At 39.5% G+C, this 17055-nt stretch overlaps 1 protein-coding gene across 1 annotated transcript; it reads right to left on the reverse strand.

Annotated features, from left to right (window-relative positions):
* Positions 1–659: 659 nt before the first annotated feature.
* LOC105212187 (polycomb group protein Psc) lies at positions 660–16824 on the reverse strand. Its single transcript, XM_029040107.2, has 5 exons — positions 15544–16824; positions 9531–10881; positions 8920–9010; positions 5433–5636; positions 660–5240 (listed from the first exon to the last, which is right to left on the reverse strand). The coding sequence occupies exons 2-5, from the start codon at positions 10837–10839 to the stop codon at positions 1082–1084; spliced, it is 5763 nt and encodes a 1920-aa protein (XP_028895940.1). The 5' UTR covers positions 10840–10881; positions 15544–16824; the 3' UTR covers positions 660–1081.
* Positions 16825–17055: the final 231 nt, after the last annotated feature.

Here is a 17055-nt window from a genome sequence, read left to right on the forward strand (position 1 = left end):
ATGGATCCTGAAAAAATTAAATCCATCCATCCATCCTATAAGGCCAAAAAAGTACTTATTTTACAATACACCCACATTGAACGAAGTGACACCTCGCCTACTATTGTAATTGCTGAGCAGATCTCACGACAGTCAGTTCAAAGTAACCAGTTATATATCCGGACAAGGAATCCCTTAAAATTTTTTCAGAAATGTTTTATGTCACCACAACAACAACAACAACAACAACAACAACAACAACTAATTGCTGATAATCGAGGAGGCTCTGATGACCTATTCGTTTTCGTCAGTGAAATCAAAAGAACACATTTTAATTATTTTTGTATATACCATTCAATTATTTTATTGAAATCACTTATTGATTCGTAATAATTTACGAAAATATTTATTCTCTTTACACTTAGATTTACTTGATAAGTTTAGTTTTTAACATACATATATACATAGTCTTATATAATTCTATTTAATCATAATTCTAAAAATGGGATTTGTTTATTTTTATATAAAATTCACTGTGTTTCACAATATTCAGTCAGGGACGGGGCGAATATATCTATGTATATTTATAAGTTGCTTAAAGGTGGGTAAAACAACACACATACATGCATACGGATAATTATTTTATTTTTATGTACATTTCTCTTCATATTCGTCTCAGCCGGGCATACACAGCTCGCATGTAAGTATGTATTGTATGTATGTGTCATTCATATTGCTGCGATAATCTTTTAGCATTTAATAATATAATAAATAAGCGAATATATAGTGGATAACAAAAACAAGAACCAGTTTAAACAGAAATAGTTTTCAACTTACTGCTTAATTAAAGTATTACTAATGTCTAAACGAAGATATATGTGTGTGTTTATGTTTGTATGTATGTATGCACACACACACATTTTTAGTATAACAATGTACTCGTAAACTTAAATTTATTTCATTTGAAATGTGTTTTCTTTTAATGATGAGGCGTACCGCCAAACGCACACACGCACACAGCGGGAATTGAATTCCATAAACGCTGTTTGGTGGAGTTCATTCATCTCCAAGTGCATCTCCACCTTCGTCCGTACATTCATTTTCATTTGGCCTTCGTCGCAGTTGCGCCGCCGTTGTTGTTGCTGTTGCTATTGACAACGGTAGTCGTGTTGTTGGTGTTGGTGTTGCCCGCGCTAGACTTTGAGGTTACACTGCCACTGGCGCTAGTTGTCGCAACTGGTGACGCTTTCGGACCTGGGACCGCAAGCGCTTTGCCGCCGCCTACGCTGCCTGGGTTATTATCTAACGGTTTATCGGCTGGGCCGTTCTTCAACTTTTGCATGAACTCACTCAATGCCTCGGCGCGTTGCATGCGCGTCAACTGCTCTAGCATGAAGGCCTGCTGGTAGCTGTAGTGGTGACTCAGTTGTTGCGCGTTCGCGTATTGGTAGAACATGCCGCCGGGTTGGGCGGCAGCCGCTGCCGCTTGCACTTGTGCGCGCAGGAGATTATCCTTGAATAGCTTGCTGAAATCGGCAGCGCCAACGCCGCCCAAGTGCGAAGGCATACCGGGCAGCCCAGCGGCCATGGCGGCAACTTGAAGCGCAGTGGGTGGCATGTTCGGCATGGCAGGTAGAGTCGGCAGTGTTGGCATAGTCGGTGGCATGCTGGGGTGTGGTGCATGGATCAGCTTGTTGGTGGCGTTAGAGTTAGCGGCGTTCGGAGAAGATATCGGTTGGGGCGTGGTATCAGCCGTAGCATTCGTTGTCAACTTAGATGACGACTGGTGTGCGGGTGAGGGGGATTTGTTGGACTGTGGTACGTTGGGTTTCGCAGCACTTAATGCGTTCGGCGATTGTCCATTTTTGGGCTGCTGATGCGCCACTTGTGGTTGTGGCTGCTGTTGTTGGTGTTGTTGTGCACCTGGTGATTTTTTAGGTGGCGTCACTTTCTTAGCCGCGTGAACCTTTACCGCTACACCACTTGGCGCCGAATAAGTGCCGATAATGTTGCCAGTCGTTACCTTAGGTGGTATGATTTCTGATATGGCAGACGCAGGATTTTGTCGAGGCAAAATTGGTCGGAACTTTTTGCTCGCATCCATACCGCTAGAGTTACTTGGCGACTTGTGTGTGGTTTTGCCATTTGGTGACGAGTTATTTTTATCGGGGCTTTGCATGGGCGATTTCTTCTCTGCACCCGATTTTTGCTGTTCCGATTGCGGTGACTTCAGTGGCTCCGCCACCTTCATGTTCGACTTTTGATGGTTATTTTCGTTCGCATGTTTTTGGTTCATCTGGGCAGAATTCGATTGTAATGACTTTGCAGCCGAGTTTTGTGCGGTTATTTGTGTTTTATTCGCGCTATTCGAAGTGGTGTTGTATGGTGACTTTGGCGCATTACTTTGTGGTTTTTGTGTAATTTGTGCCAAAGTTGTGGTGCCATAATTTGTGGATTTTCCCTCGGTGTTGTCACGTTTTACAGGCGAGCTTGTTGTAGTAGCATTCGGCGTTGGTGGCATAAGCAGCTTTAGCGAAGAGGCGTGTGGAGTCGGTGGTAACTTCTGCGCCGGGGGTGAGGCGCGTTTGCTTTGCTCCACAGTCTCGCTTGACTGATCAGGCAACTTTAGGATCTCGATGTAATTATTCACAGGACTTTTATGTTTTGGATGCGAGGCATTATTGGTCTGCGATTCGCTATCTTCTCGTGTGATGGTGATTGAGAGTGATGATGGAATGTTAATGTTACAGGAAGTGAGCAATGATTTCACTTTTAATTGTTTTTCTGGCGGATCTTCTGGACTGGGGCTACGTGCGAATGGATAAACACGTTTGGGCCCTTGCTGTTGACCACCACCAATATCCATCGATTTATAATTAGCGTTGTGAGAGGGCGAGCTATTACCGTTCGTGGCACCTGAATTCATGCCAATACTAGCATTATCCTTCATGGTGGGTGGCGCCGGAAACAGTCCCGCCATTTGATTGTTCGCACCCCCCAATATACTTTGCAAAAAGCTACCACTGCCGCCAGATGGACGTGGTGTGTACTTGTAAGTTGGAACTGTGGGTATATTATAGTTCGGCATATACTGCGGAGAGCTTGGCGAGTATATTGGCGAGCTTGGCGTGTACATAGGGGTACGACAACCGGGTGGCGCTTCATTGCCTTTGGACTTTGATGCATTAAAAAGCGCCAGGTTCAAATAATTATTCGAATTACTGGTTTTGCCATTCTTTGCGCCCAATTTGTTGGCATTACTTGCCATACCATGACGTGGTTGATTCACATTTTGAGACTGTTGTTTGGTTATCGGCGCAGGCGGTGGTCCCATCAGACTATTGTCGGCGGTGATTGTTGTGCCACTTGCGATGGTCTTTGGTCCGTACACCTTCGCGGTTGACTTTGTATTGCTGGCGATTGATTTAATTTCGGTGCCTGCATCCTTCAGTAGCTTATTGACGTCACTGGGAATGTTCGCGAACGGATTGGGACGTGTCGACTTTGGCAGAATAGGTTGGTAGCGCTTCGCAATCGGTGTGCGATTACCAGGAGCAGCCATCTCAATACGTGTCATGGACGGCAGCAATGGTAGGGAATTCATTTTATGCGCTGCGGAAGCACTCATTTTACCGGAAACTTTTTTTGGCGGCAGACCAATTGGTGGACGCATAATTGCTTGACTGCTAGTTGTCGAAGTAACTTGGCTAGTTTTTGCATTTGGCGTGGTCGTTGTTATTGTGGCAGCTACATAAGTTGTGGGAGACGATGTGTTGTTAATGGTTTTTGGTGGAGGCATAAGAGGTTTTTCGTGCCCCGGAGTAGGCGGCTTAGCGATAGGGGATGAATTTGGTTTCGCTGCGTTGGCAATCGGACTTGGCGGCAATTTAATTTTGAAGTCTTCAGCCGGGAGTGGCGGTGACAATTTTGGCTTCTTGGCCACATTCTTAACAGGTTCCTTAATTTTGCGTTTAGACGGCAAGGCGGGTCCTTTGAAAACGGTGGTGATTGTTGTTTTCAGCGGATCGCGAGCGCTACTTGTTGGCGACTTAATCACAACCTTATGTGTAAACGAACTGTTACTTTTCGGCGACTTTGGAGATTTATCATTTGTTTCGTTTTTGACAGCTTTGATCGGTGTCAGCGCAAATGACTTGAGGAACTGTGACTTTTGCTCCTCCTCATTAGTTGGGGCAGCCACAGGCGATGTTTCAGTTGACTTGGGGTGATTTTTCGTTAATGGACTAATTTGTTCAGCCTTTATTGTCAGTGGCGGTACCGTTAGTGGACTAGGAGTCTTACTTTTGCGTTCACTGTTGGGTGAATTTTTGGGACTGGACTCTTTGTCACGTTTATTTTTCAGCTTCCACTCCTTTTCAGGACGCACAGACTTGGTAATCTCACGACGTTGCGGATCGGACATATTTATAATTGTCACACTATTATGCTTCGATAAATCAATCTTCAATTTAATATTTTCGACTTTGCGCTCATCACGTGGTTGTTCAGCAGCTTGCTTTAATGCCTCTTTAGCCTCACGTTTCTCTTTGGATGATTTCGGTGAGTTGTGCGAGTATTGCGCATTCAATGCTTTCTCGGCTTTACGTTCAGCCGCAGAGTTTGATTGTGACCGTTTACCCTCTGTACTTGAGCTGACGGCAGAAGTTTTTGCAACCTTAGCTGGCTTTGGCGGTTTAACGACTGCTTCAACAATCGGTTTAGCTCTTAATTCTTCAGCCTCTTCGATTTCCTCTTCCTTAATATGTTCCGGCGTCATAATCAGTTGATTGTTATTTGTTAAGGCCGACACAACTGGTTTCGGAATTATTGTCATAGCATCGGGCGTAGGTGAAATAGTTTGCGTAACTTCGTTACCGGCAATTTTTGGTGAATTCGCCGTAATTGATGCATCAATAACCTCATCCTTAATTTCTACCGTCTCTGGTGCTGCTACAGGCATTATGGCTGCCGGTTTACGTGTCTTCACAATTGGACGCAAAGAACGTTTTACACGAAAATAGAAACGCATTGGTGCATCACGTTTCCACGTGTAAATATAAGCAACATCCATGAGCGTGTAGTGATCGAGCAGTACAATAGTCTTCACCTTGTACATGATGTCAATGTTGAAACGCTGCGAATCGATATCGAATTTCCCGTGTACGAATTTCTTCAAGTGTCCAACAGTGCACATAGCGGGACACTGCAGGTAACGTGGCTTCAAAAATTCACCGTAATCGCTCTTCTGACGCACAAGTTCACTATAGGAGAGCAAAAGAAAAGAAAAGATGGAAGGGAACATAGTTGTAGCATTGTGCATAGACAAATTAGAGGATATTGAAAGTAATTTTAATGATTTGAATGTGCGTCTAAAGTACTATTGTACTCATCTAAAGCTGGTAGTTAGTATGAAACCACTTATTGAGAACAACATCAGTTAACTGTTTACTTACTCTGTATCTGCGAACTCCAGCGACAAGGACATACAGTCCGAGGGACTAAAGATGAGGTGTTCGGTGTCTTCGCCACGTTGTTCCGGTGTAGCTATAGCGGCATCTGCCGGGCGATCTTTGTAAAAGGCGCGTTTTCGCATTAATTCTCGTTCGTAGAGACCGGGTACAAGCTTGTAGACGATGGCTTGTAACGTCGTATCGGGTCTGTAAATTAAAAAATACTTTGGTTAATAACTTTGAAATACAATATAATTCAAAATTAGATTGTATGAAATACTCTCAATGTATGAGTCTTACCCCAAGATACAATTTCCAACTTGCTTTATGAAGGGGTTTAATTAAATACTAGCATGAGATTTTTTATATAATTGTTTCTTATTTAATATAAAAAAATATAATCACCTTTGTTCATATACTTGTATGTAATATGTACTTTAATGGCTTTAATTTTTGTAATATTGCATATAAATTGATTAATTTGTATCAAACAAAACTGTGTACTAAAGCCCTAATCTGCTTAAAGGTCGTATAAATCTCGTAAGTCAATGCCCTGAAAGCCTTAACCAACATAGAGTTCGGAAAAAAACTCATTTAATAGCTTCGATTGCTTGCCCCTTTCAAAGCATACAGCCTGCAATGGTTGAGTTTAAGGTGTTTTGTGCACAGGGTGTTAATATACATACATATACACATATGCACATGTGTATTCGGATCTAATGTGGTGTGAAAAAGTTTTCATCATCGACAAGGCAAACGAACCTACCAAACCCAATGCCTGTGTTGTTGTTATTGTACATTTGCCATTTGTATGCGTGTATGATTGTGTTTCGCCCTTCCTAATCACAAATATTTCAGCAATGTTTCATTTGAGTACCGAAGCATTTGGCTAATGCAAAGCGCAAACAAATAAATGCTGTGCACACAACAGAATACATAGTTGAATGCACACACGAAGACATACATATGCACACACGATACACATAGATACAAAAAGATACCAAAGACTTTGCTGACGACAACATCATCAATGGTGAGGCAAATTCAACAGCAGCAACAATAAAAACAACAACAACAACAACACATAACATTAATGGTGTCGTCGTAGCTGATGGTAATGCTGATGCTGCTGGCAAGAGCGACGTGGCGGGTGACTTTATCAGCTTGAAAATGTTTATAGCAGGACTGACTGTGGCATAGGAGAGCGCGGCGATTGTTGCCTGTTGCCCACTGTCGCTGCGGGAATCTCGGCAACAATGACGACAACACCATGCATTTCGAATTCCGCGCACATACGATATATGTATAGCAACAACAACAACAACGTCATAATGATAACGAACGTCAGATGGTAAAAGGAAAAACAAGAATTCAATGAAATAAAAATCGAGAAATGTAAATAAAACAATAAACAATGAGACTGCACTCCGACCCCCAACACCCCGAGCGGGAATGAGCGAGCGAGCGAGCGACCGATAACCAAACTGGCAGCGCAGAGTGTATTAAAAACGTGAGAGCACAATTTCGTTCGTTCCAAACATACAAACATTTTAATGTGTTTTTGCTCTTTCAATTATGTCCTACACATTTGTATACCTTTTTCGGCTTTACGTTTTGACTGCTCCTTCGTCACACCATCAAGCCATTTCTCGCGTTTATCAACCGTTTATGTACCTACTTTTCTTTGTTTTGCTACACAATTTTAGTATGCCTCGGAACGAAATGGGAACTCTCAAAAGGCGCGCTATCGCTCCATGCAGTTGTTGTTTGGAATCGAACGGTACAATGTGGAAATGGCACATTACCAACTTTGCAGCTCACCTCACTGGTTTGTGGAAATCGCTAACAGCTGTGCTCGCAGCGCAAAAGCCACATTGTGCGAGCCCCACACGGCATATTACATCGATATTTATATACATACATATGTGTGATAGCGCATGCCGTCGGCAAATCGAAGCGAAACCCCGCCCGCCAGTTAATCGTAAGTGTTTACGGCACTGCATGAGGTACCAATGCAGCGGCAAGATGTTCCGAAAGCGGGTTAGAGCTGGTAACAAAAGCATCAAAATGCCGTGATTCTTGAAAATCGTAATAAGGGCTTGTACTCGTAAGAAAGCGGGACGAAAAAAAAATAATACACGGTATGGCTTAAATTCACTTAATTGGCATTTTGATTATGTTTCCGGAAAGCGAGTTTTATTTTCCCCCTCTCTCGGTAAACTGTGTCCTTTGCGCGCGTATTGCATATGCCATTTTTTGTCATTGCGATTTCCATGCACATACACACATACTCGTGCATTCTTAAACCGAAAATAAATTTTTTTACCTCTGGCAGTGAACTCTGACTGCAAATTCGCCCCTTTTATGGCACTCGGAAGCCGTGCTTTAACATATACTATACATACATACATATATATGTACATTCATATGTGGCAATCGGCCACAATCACACATGCCACATTACATGCTGTTGGATGCCGTTAATCAGATCATATCGACAAAGGACGACGAGCTTGTCCCGCAACTGCCGCTGTCGAAGGGATGTAATGCAATGCGAAGTTGTGATTTCTGCGCTCAAAGGAGGGTGAATTTCGTGCAAGTAGATTTCGTATAAAATATGTTCTGAGAAGATGTATGAGGTGTGCGTTTTATCTACTGCCGGACAGCGACGAAGACGCTGATCAAGATGGGAAAGGTAAGGAGAAAAAAATACTTTGAAATAAAGTAATTGGCAGGATTGGCGTATGGGAAACATCTGTACAACTGTATCTATTTATTGTATGTGCAAAGGTGTGTGTTTATATGAGATACATGTATTTCGGGGTGTACTTCTTGTAGATAACTCCACATATTAATTTGAAACTTTTTCTATTTGATGTCTTATACAAAAACGGGAATGCCAATCTCAAGAAAAGATCGGTACGATTGAGTAGCCAAGCTCTATATAATTAGACATATATACATATGTGTCTATTATCAAATATGTTCCTCAAGTCCTGTCGGCAAACCAAAGTGCTTATATTTCGTTTTAAACATTTTTTGAGGACGATCGCATCATCCAGAAACTTATCTCTGAGATTTTTTTAAGATAATGCTTGAGAAAGTTCTATATTTTATTTTGTTGTTAGCATCTTTAGGAATAATATAAACACACACCATACACAGTTTCTTTAAGAACGACTTTCTAATTAGTACATACAGTAATCCCCGACTAAGTGCCTGTTCTTAACATGGAAGACTTTTGAGACACTTATCTATAATCTTAATCTATATTTTCCTAATTCGAGATTATTTAAGACATCTCGAGTATCACAGGTGAAGAATCAGACTTAGTAAAGGAAATATGTAAATATGTTTGTATCTATATATGGACGTTACGGATGTATTTCGCACTTAACATAAAAAAATTATATTTTAACAAAAAGAATTGTACATTCCATCTAACAAATTATATTTTTTTTAATATATGTAAAAAATATCTTCTACTCACTTTATATTTGGCTTGGCCGTGTTTATCATCATTTCACAGCGTGGGCAGTACTGTTCAGTCCGCAAATGTTTGATTAGGCAACTATGGCAAACTGTAAAGAAGAAAAATCATATAAATACAGAAACTATAAGCTATATGTTGTATGTGTAGGTATATGTATATGTGTGTACCGACATACATTTCACATAATATAATTATACCTAATTAATATATCCCTTCCATTCGTAATAAAAAAATGCATATGAACATATTTAAACTCAAGTACCTACTTAACAATAGTTGGTTATGCAATTTTGGACCGATTATGTATAAAAATATTAGGGATTTAATGTAAAAAATTAGTAGAACGGCAGTTCCGAAAATATACCGACAAAAATTTACATTGGTGAGATTTTATATGAGGTATTTCCATTTTAATCAAGAGAGAGCCAAATATGAAACTAAGCAGACTAATTCTTGTAGGGTACTCTAGATGATGAAGACGAAATTTAAAAAAAAAAGCCTAAACAAACTTTCTTGCTGGAGTTTAGTTGGAAAAATCAGCTATCCTATATACAACTTTCGCATCTGTTCAGCATAAATCTTCATTAATTAGAGTAGCGGGTACTTACACGAATGCAAACACTCCACAATGGTTGTGGCATCGATGAGATAACCAGTGCACAAGTGACAAATTATATGCGGATTCATGACGCTCAATAGTACTTTGCGCGGCTTATCCACAATCAGATTATCCGCAGACGCATCGTCGGCGGTAACGAGTGGTGGGCCAGCAGCTTTCTTGCTAGCTTCCGCCGGCGCCGCAGCCGCAATCGCAGCTGTTGTATCCTTTTGATTTGTTGTCGTTGTAGGAGGCGTTGCCACTTGATTAACAGTAGTTGTTGAGATTTGCGCAGTTGTTGTTGGTGTTGTTCCGGTTACAATTGGTGTTGTCTCCTCCACCTTGACGATCACTTGTTGTGGATCGCATTCCTCTTTTATTTCCACACCATTTTGATTAATTGTTGATTTTATTATTGTCTTCGCATTTATTGTGCCTGTTGCAGCTTCTACTGCTGCTGTTGCTGTTGCTACTGCTACTGCGGCAGCAGCTGCTTCTGGTGTTGAAGTGGCACCATTACTTGTGATGGCCGACAAGGCCAACGGATTCGTTATCGTCGACGATGGGGACGAGACGGTGGTGGCGGCGGAGGATGTCTGCTGCTGTGGCATTGTAGTCGTCTTCATCGTCGGTGATTTAGTGCTGCAATTAGTTTGCGCAGGCGACAACTGCGACGACGACAACGACTGCGGCGACGATGACGACGTGCCAACAACATTACCAACAGGCGAGGAGAATTGCGTGTTGTTCACGCTTTTGGCTGTTGCGCCATTAACGGCAGCATTCGTTGTGCTGCTGGTGGCATGGGTGAAGGACACGTTTGTCGTTGTATTTGTGTGCTTTTGCATATCATTATCTTTAGCCTTGTTGTCACTGTTGGTATTTTTGTTCGTTTGTTGTTGCAGTTGTTGTTGTTGCTGCTTCATTTGGCGCACACTTTCCACGCTCGCCGAATGCATGCCACCATTGTGTTGCATAGTTAACTTATTGTTGTTGCTGTTTTTATTTTTATTTTGACTTTGCGCCAACATGTTGTTATTACAGTTATTGTTTTTTATGTTGTTGTTGTTATTAAAGTGATGCTTGCTCTTGTTGTCCACCTTGCCATTGTCACTGCAATGCTGCGTTCGCGGCGGTGGTTGTTGTTGTGAACTTTGTTGTTGCGAGGACATCGCTGCTGGAACGCGACTATGCGAGGTCGATGTGATGGCCACACTTGTCGTAGTTGTTGCTGTTGTAACAAGTGTTGCTGCTGGAGCTGTGGGAGGTGGTGCGAGACCAGTGCCCATCACTGTTGTGGCTCCCGGCACTGGTGACATTGTTGCTTACTGTCACCCACAAAAGAACGTGAAAAATAAAATCTGCAAAGAGAAAAACGAAAAATTGTTGTTGTTAGAAACGAGTGAAAAATTGGAATTTATGTGCTCCGCGGGGAGGCCGGATTAGGGGAATATAATTAAAGTGAAATGAAAATGTTTTCGTTGAATGGACATTCGTATGTATTTTCATGCGCATCTCTAAATGTATATATATATATAAATGTATCTGTTAAAATCAGAACAAAGGTTCAACTTTAAAGCAATATAGACGAGGCTTTTAGAATGTACTAGTGAAAAACTTAATAAAATATTTCCATTAGCGAGACTTGTCGTCTTCTTTAAGGACACATTGAAACATTGTATGGTTGAAATAATCTAGAGTAACCATCTGAGAATTCCTTAAGGAGTATTGCATATACTTATGCAATTTTTCTTTTCATCTACCGCATATTTTTTCGAAAGAAGTTGCCCCCTTTAATTCAAGTCTTAAATAAGTCTGTATATGTTCTTCCAAAAATGTTTTTCTACTTTTTTAAACGGATCTACCTTAATAAATATTGTTATATAAACCAAATTTCAAATATATGAGCTTAAAGGTATACATATACTAAGTGACCTGAGCTCGGACGAAAACTTGTTACAAATGCTTAAGAAAAATAAATAAAAATGAAGTAGAACAAATAACTGATATTGCAAGAAAACTTTAATAAATTCTGTATTTACTTTTCGTGTGCTCACGACCAAAAACAAACAACGATTACACGCACAAGCAGATACTGAATTGATAAAAACGTGCGCCAAGGATAATTGAAAACCAAATTCAATGATGGTCCTGTCCTCAGTACAACTGCTTAAAGATCAAGGACGACAAAAGCACATACACATATTCTGGCAAGCTAAAAGTTACAAAAATAATTTAAAGACTGCGTATATGTATTTGTATTTGTATTTATTTCTAAGAAAGCTGATAACATTTTGCGCAAGAGTCGTAAAGAAAGCTCACGTCATATGCCCGTAAGAAAAGTTAAAGGGCAGTTAGATGAAGAAAAAAATTAGGAAGTCAGTAAGAATTGGCCAAAATAAAAGATATCAACTGACAGGAAAAGAAAAAGGTGAAAAGTTTATTGCAAGCAGCTCGAGGCCAAACGTCGAAGAAGAAGCAGAAAAATGTCAATGAGTGACAGGCAATATTAGTGAAGGGACAAAAATTTACCAGTACAGCAGCAAAACAACTTTCAAGTGAAAGCATGCGAGACAGACAAAATATATGTACAAGTACAAGTAGATAGTACATGTAGTACAAAGAAGTTTGCGAGTTTAAGCCCGAAGCGCGGTGTAATGGCCCTTGGCCGGTTGGCCCACGCCAAAATACGGGTTTGCCCTTTGCGCGCACACGAAAACGCAAAACTTGACAAGCTCTGTACGAAAAAATGCCGAAAATCTGTTTTTTTGATACCGTTTACGAGTACATACGAATACATAAGTATGCAAGTACCAGCGCCAGCGCCAGCACCAACATACCAGTTCGCAATCAGCAGTTGAACAGTAGCTGTGGCAACCCTGCACCGCACGATAAGGGAATTTGAAAACATACACAGTTGACGTCGGAACGCTGCCACCGCCATTGCCACTGAAATAATATAAAAATTGGAAAAGCTACGGTAAGCTGCACAGCGTAGACGTCGAGCTGTTCGGTCAAAGGCGAAACAGTCAGCTTGGCTGTGTTGAAACTAAAGTGAAGCTACGTAACGTAATGGAACAAGGTTGAGGGGAGTGCGAAGAGGAGTTAAAGTTAGCCGCCGGCAGGCAAGGCCTTGTATTTACTAACATTATATGCGCTGCGTACAGTGTTGTTGTTGCTGTTGTTGCTGTCGTTGCTATCGCATTTACCACTGCCACTATTGCGTCAGTGTTCTCTATTTATTTGGGCTTCAAGTAAATGTTTTGTTGCTACAGCTGGCGGAGTTCATTGGAAGAGAGAAGGCCGTGCGCTGTGTACTGTGAATGGATGAATATCTGACGAGGCAGTGAGGTGTAAAGCAACGAGCAACATACCTATCTAAATGAACACGCTAACCATGCTGTAGAGGGGGTTGAAAAGCGGAAGCATCGAGATGTAGATACAAACACACAAACATATTTTCATTATATATGCGGCATAAGCATTACTTGTTAATATATTATACAATTTTATTCATTGGATGCGCATAAAACAACAAATAAGGTAAGTAAAAATATGCCGTGTTGACATACAGACTACATACAAACATACATGTACTTATTGAAGTATATAATTAATATCTATGTGTGTATGTGAGAGCAGGCTCTGATCGACTTTCTTAAGACTGTAATTAAACAGCAAGCAATTGCAACCTTAATTAGAAGAAGAAAAAACCATTCGAATCTTAGCCTTCAAGGACTCTTCAAGGAATTCGTCGTGTCGCAGTACGCATAATACGATCTGCACAGGATCTATGCAAGTAGGTAAAACTGGATGGAAATGTGAAATGTGAGCTCACATTTCCAATGTATAACGAGCAAACTTCCCCGTCTCGTCGACAGATGATCAACAACCAACAACGAACCAGACACAAAGGCACTGTGCAGAATGTGTTCAACAAAAGAGAATTTGCAAAAGCGGTCGACAGTAAAGGTTTCTACAATAACAACGGTAAAGACGCACATAAACAGATGCAATAGCAAAATGTTTAAAACATTGCATGTACATAATGGTAAATATAATACTCGTATATGCAATGCTTAAAAAAATATCTGTATGTCTTTATATATTATATGTATGTACATATCTAAGCATATTTACATAGATATGTCAATACATGCATAGTGTACATATGCGAGCGTTTAAACGGAAAGCCCGCATGCTGAAGCCAAAAGTATGGCTGGCATAGGCGAATAAGCGAACAAAGGAGTCATCAAGGAATATAGCATACTTGTATAAAGTGCACAGTGTGTTCGTTTGCACAACGATAAAAATTAAGAAAATATTAAACAATTTTATTTTTTCATTTTAATGTATGCCTGTAAATCAGACATAAACCTTGTTATAAAAATTATATAAATAAATAAAAATATATATATGTAAATAAAAATAAAATAAATTAAAATAAAAAATTATATATTTTATTCAGAAAGTTTAAGTGGTATCATTTCAAACATAATATGTACTTGAAAAAAGATATTGAAGCTTACGAACGGAATTTCAATTGGCTTTATTCTTATTTCAGATATTGCCATTTCTAAAAGAGTTTTAAGTTGAACCATGAGTAGCATAGTAGAAATGATTTTATTTAAGGAGTGTTTGTTTTCATTCTCGATGATGATGATTACTATATATAGTCAAAGTGTGTGATTTACACTCTAATACTTGATAAAATTAGAGATTACATATTACAATTTCATCAAAAAAGAGCTTGAGTAGTCAAAATATCATACAAATCAATTTAATTTTTTTATTTACAGTTGTATATTGGAATTTATACTTAACAAAGTTGCTAGATCCGAATGTACATATATTTCATAATTTCTTTTAAATTTAAAGTTTTTTAAATAAAAGTTTTTACTTCTTTTATTTTATAAGTAATTTGCTAATTCAAAGAAATTATATTACTATTATTACTCCTAATAAATTCAATTAAGTGGAACATAACAAATGATTTGACGCTAATTTTCTCCGTCATCAATTAGTCAAATTTCTCAATAATTGAATAAACCACACATATTTGTAATTTGCGTACCATTTTTCTATTTAAATGCACTGTGCAACTAAATGTGTTCCGAGCGCCGGCACTGTTAATGCTTTTCAGCTGCGTGCATTAAATACACACCTATACATACATGCATATAAATAAAGAGCTATACACCGATATACCGATTTATGTATGGTATACATATGCAGCAGTAGTCGAAGGGAAAAACGCAAGCTGCTGCTGCTGACGCCTATGACTTCGATAAAGTGGCTGTTTTTGTTGTTACTGTTCGCTTGTGTCAAATCTGCCTGCGTCGGTGCTTTCGTTGTCACTACAGCATAGCATAGCTGTTATTTGCTATGCTGTTACTTCTGTACGTTCGTTACTAATGTTGTTGTTGTCGTCGTGGCAGTCGTTTCAGCAGTTTCAGGTTGTTATTTCATGTGATATGCCACAGCATGGCTGTGGTGGCAGTAGCAAAGACTGTGAGGGTAGGAAAGTGCTCGGAAAGCCGTTACAGAAAAAGCAAAGCAAAACGAACGAAGTGCAAAGGCAGAGTGCCATGATAAAAATACACATTAAAGAGATTGAAGTTGGACAAACATACAAATATATGGGTGTGTGTGTGTGTGTGTGGACCCATACAAGCGTATCTACGTAGATACATCTACTTATGTATCTACGAAGTACATATAGTTGTAGATATGCATTCATTTAGTAGCGTGGTAAATGCATGTGGGCTTATATGCTTGCCTATGTATATAACTGAATGTGTTTCAACGAAACATGAAATACGAAGATGTTGATAAATAAATTTCAAAAGCGAAAAGGAATCAGAAAATTGTTTGTTGGTTAATGGCAAGTTGGAAGGTAGTCCGATGGTACATACATATATGTACATGTGTAAAAGGAGCTGGCAAAAGGTGGTGGTGGTAGATTTATAGCTGATCATGCACAAGTTTCATATTTCAAAAATTGTTTTTTTTTATGTTTTTACCTTTAATGAACACGATGAACGTGTGCGCTAATTGTAACGGAGTGCCAATGTAGCTTTACGAGCACTAATCTGTACGTAATGAATACAGAGGAGTTTAGATAATACGTTATCAGGCTGATTGCGTATAGGGTTATCCATATATGTTATTTCTCCAAGTTAGAGTGTGCAATATCCAGTTGTAATCCAATTTGTGGTAGTTTCAAATATATTTATTTGTATTTTTAATTCAATTCAAACTTTAACCTTTTAATTTCACCAATTAATCGCATGAATTATGCATTTTTATTCATTCATTAAGCACGATTGTTCTGGTTTTCAACACTTTTTGCAGGTTTTATTTTAATCTGCTTCGAAATTTACTATTTATACACATACAAACATTTGTTGTGCGCTTGCAGTAGTTTTCAAACACTTTTTTCTTATTCCTTTCTTTGTACACTGTATAATATCAGCACTAATGCACTTTTTTCTGCTTCCTCAATTCATTTTCCACTACTTTGCTTTAAGTACACTTTTATCGCTTACTCTGCTTTTTTATACCCGCGCATTACAACATACACTCATACATGTATGTGATGTTGTTACTTTTGTTGTGTTTGTGCACACACACACAGATACCGTAGGCAGTTCGGTAAAATGAAACGTCAAAGGTAACGCTGGCTGTCTGCCGTCTAAAAACGTGACAACCGTATTTCGAATACTCCGAAAAATTATTATCAACGCACAAGCACCCTGGCGTTATACGAGAGGCGCTACACACACTTATTTATATACATATGTATGTACATGCGCGGCACATGTATTTGTGCTCTTTCAAACGTTAGCAGTGTTGCTAATGCGACTTTGCGACAACCGAAGCGATTTCGACGGCGGCGACGTTTGCAGCACTACCGATATTAATATTCCGCTTACAAACACACGTACACACACACAGCACTATATGCATATACACGCCAAGTGCACTCTTCTGTATATGAACAGCTTCATTTGTCTGGCTGTGTAGCTGCTTCTCTTTTACTTATTTAGTCAGCGTGACTTCAATTTTTAGTTTTTTTTCTTTTTATATAAATAAATATTTTTTATAACAATTTCAATTATACGAAATTTCTTTGTTTCTAATTTTTTATATTTTTTAGTGCACAATTTGTTTACTTTATTTAAATAATTGTGATTTCTTTGAAACTATGCTCTCTCTTTGTAAAAGCGAGTAACACTAATTTTTCCGCAAATATTAAAGTATGACCACACTACTTCACGTTCCGTCTCGAAATGAGCTCTAGCGCAGCGCTCCGACTCGCTGTAACCATGAACCACAACCGTCTCGAAAACACTCAATTTCATTTATATACAATTTCTTATGTAGACCGCGCAATGCGCTCGCTCGCTCTTATGTACAAATACAAAGAACTACATAGCAATGCTAGTGCCTTGTGGCGCCCGACTTCAACCAACTTATTGCTTTCAATGCTCATCCTCTTCACATACGCTCTCTCGCGCGCTGTATATATACAC

Source organism: Zeugodacus cucurbitae, chromosome 6, assembly GCF_028554725.1.
Source record: "Zeugodacus cucurbitae isolate PBARC_wt_2022May chromosome 6, idZeuCucr1.2, whole genome shotgun sequence".
Lineage (NCBI taxonomy): Eukaryota > Metazoa > Arthropoda > Insecta > Diptera > Tephritidae > Zeugodacus > Zeugodacus cucurbitae.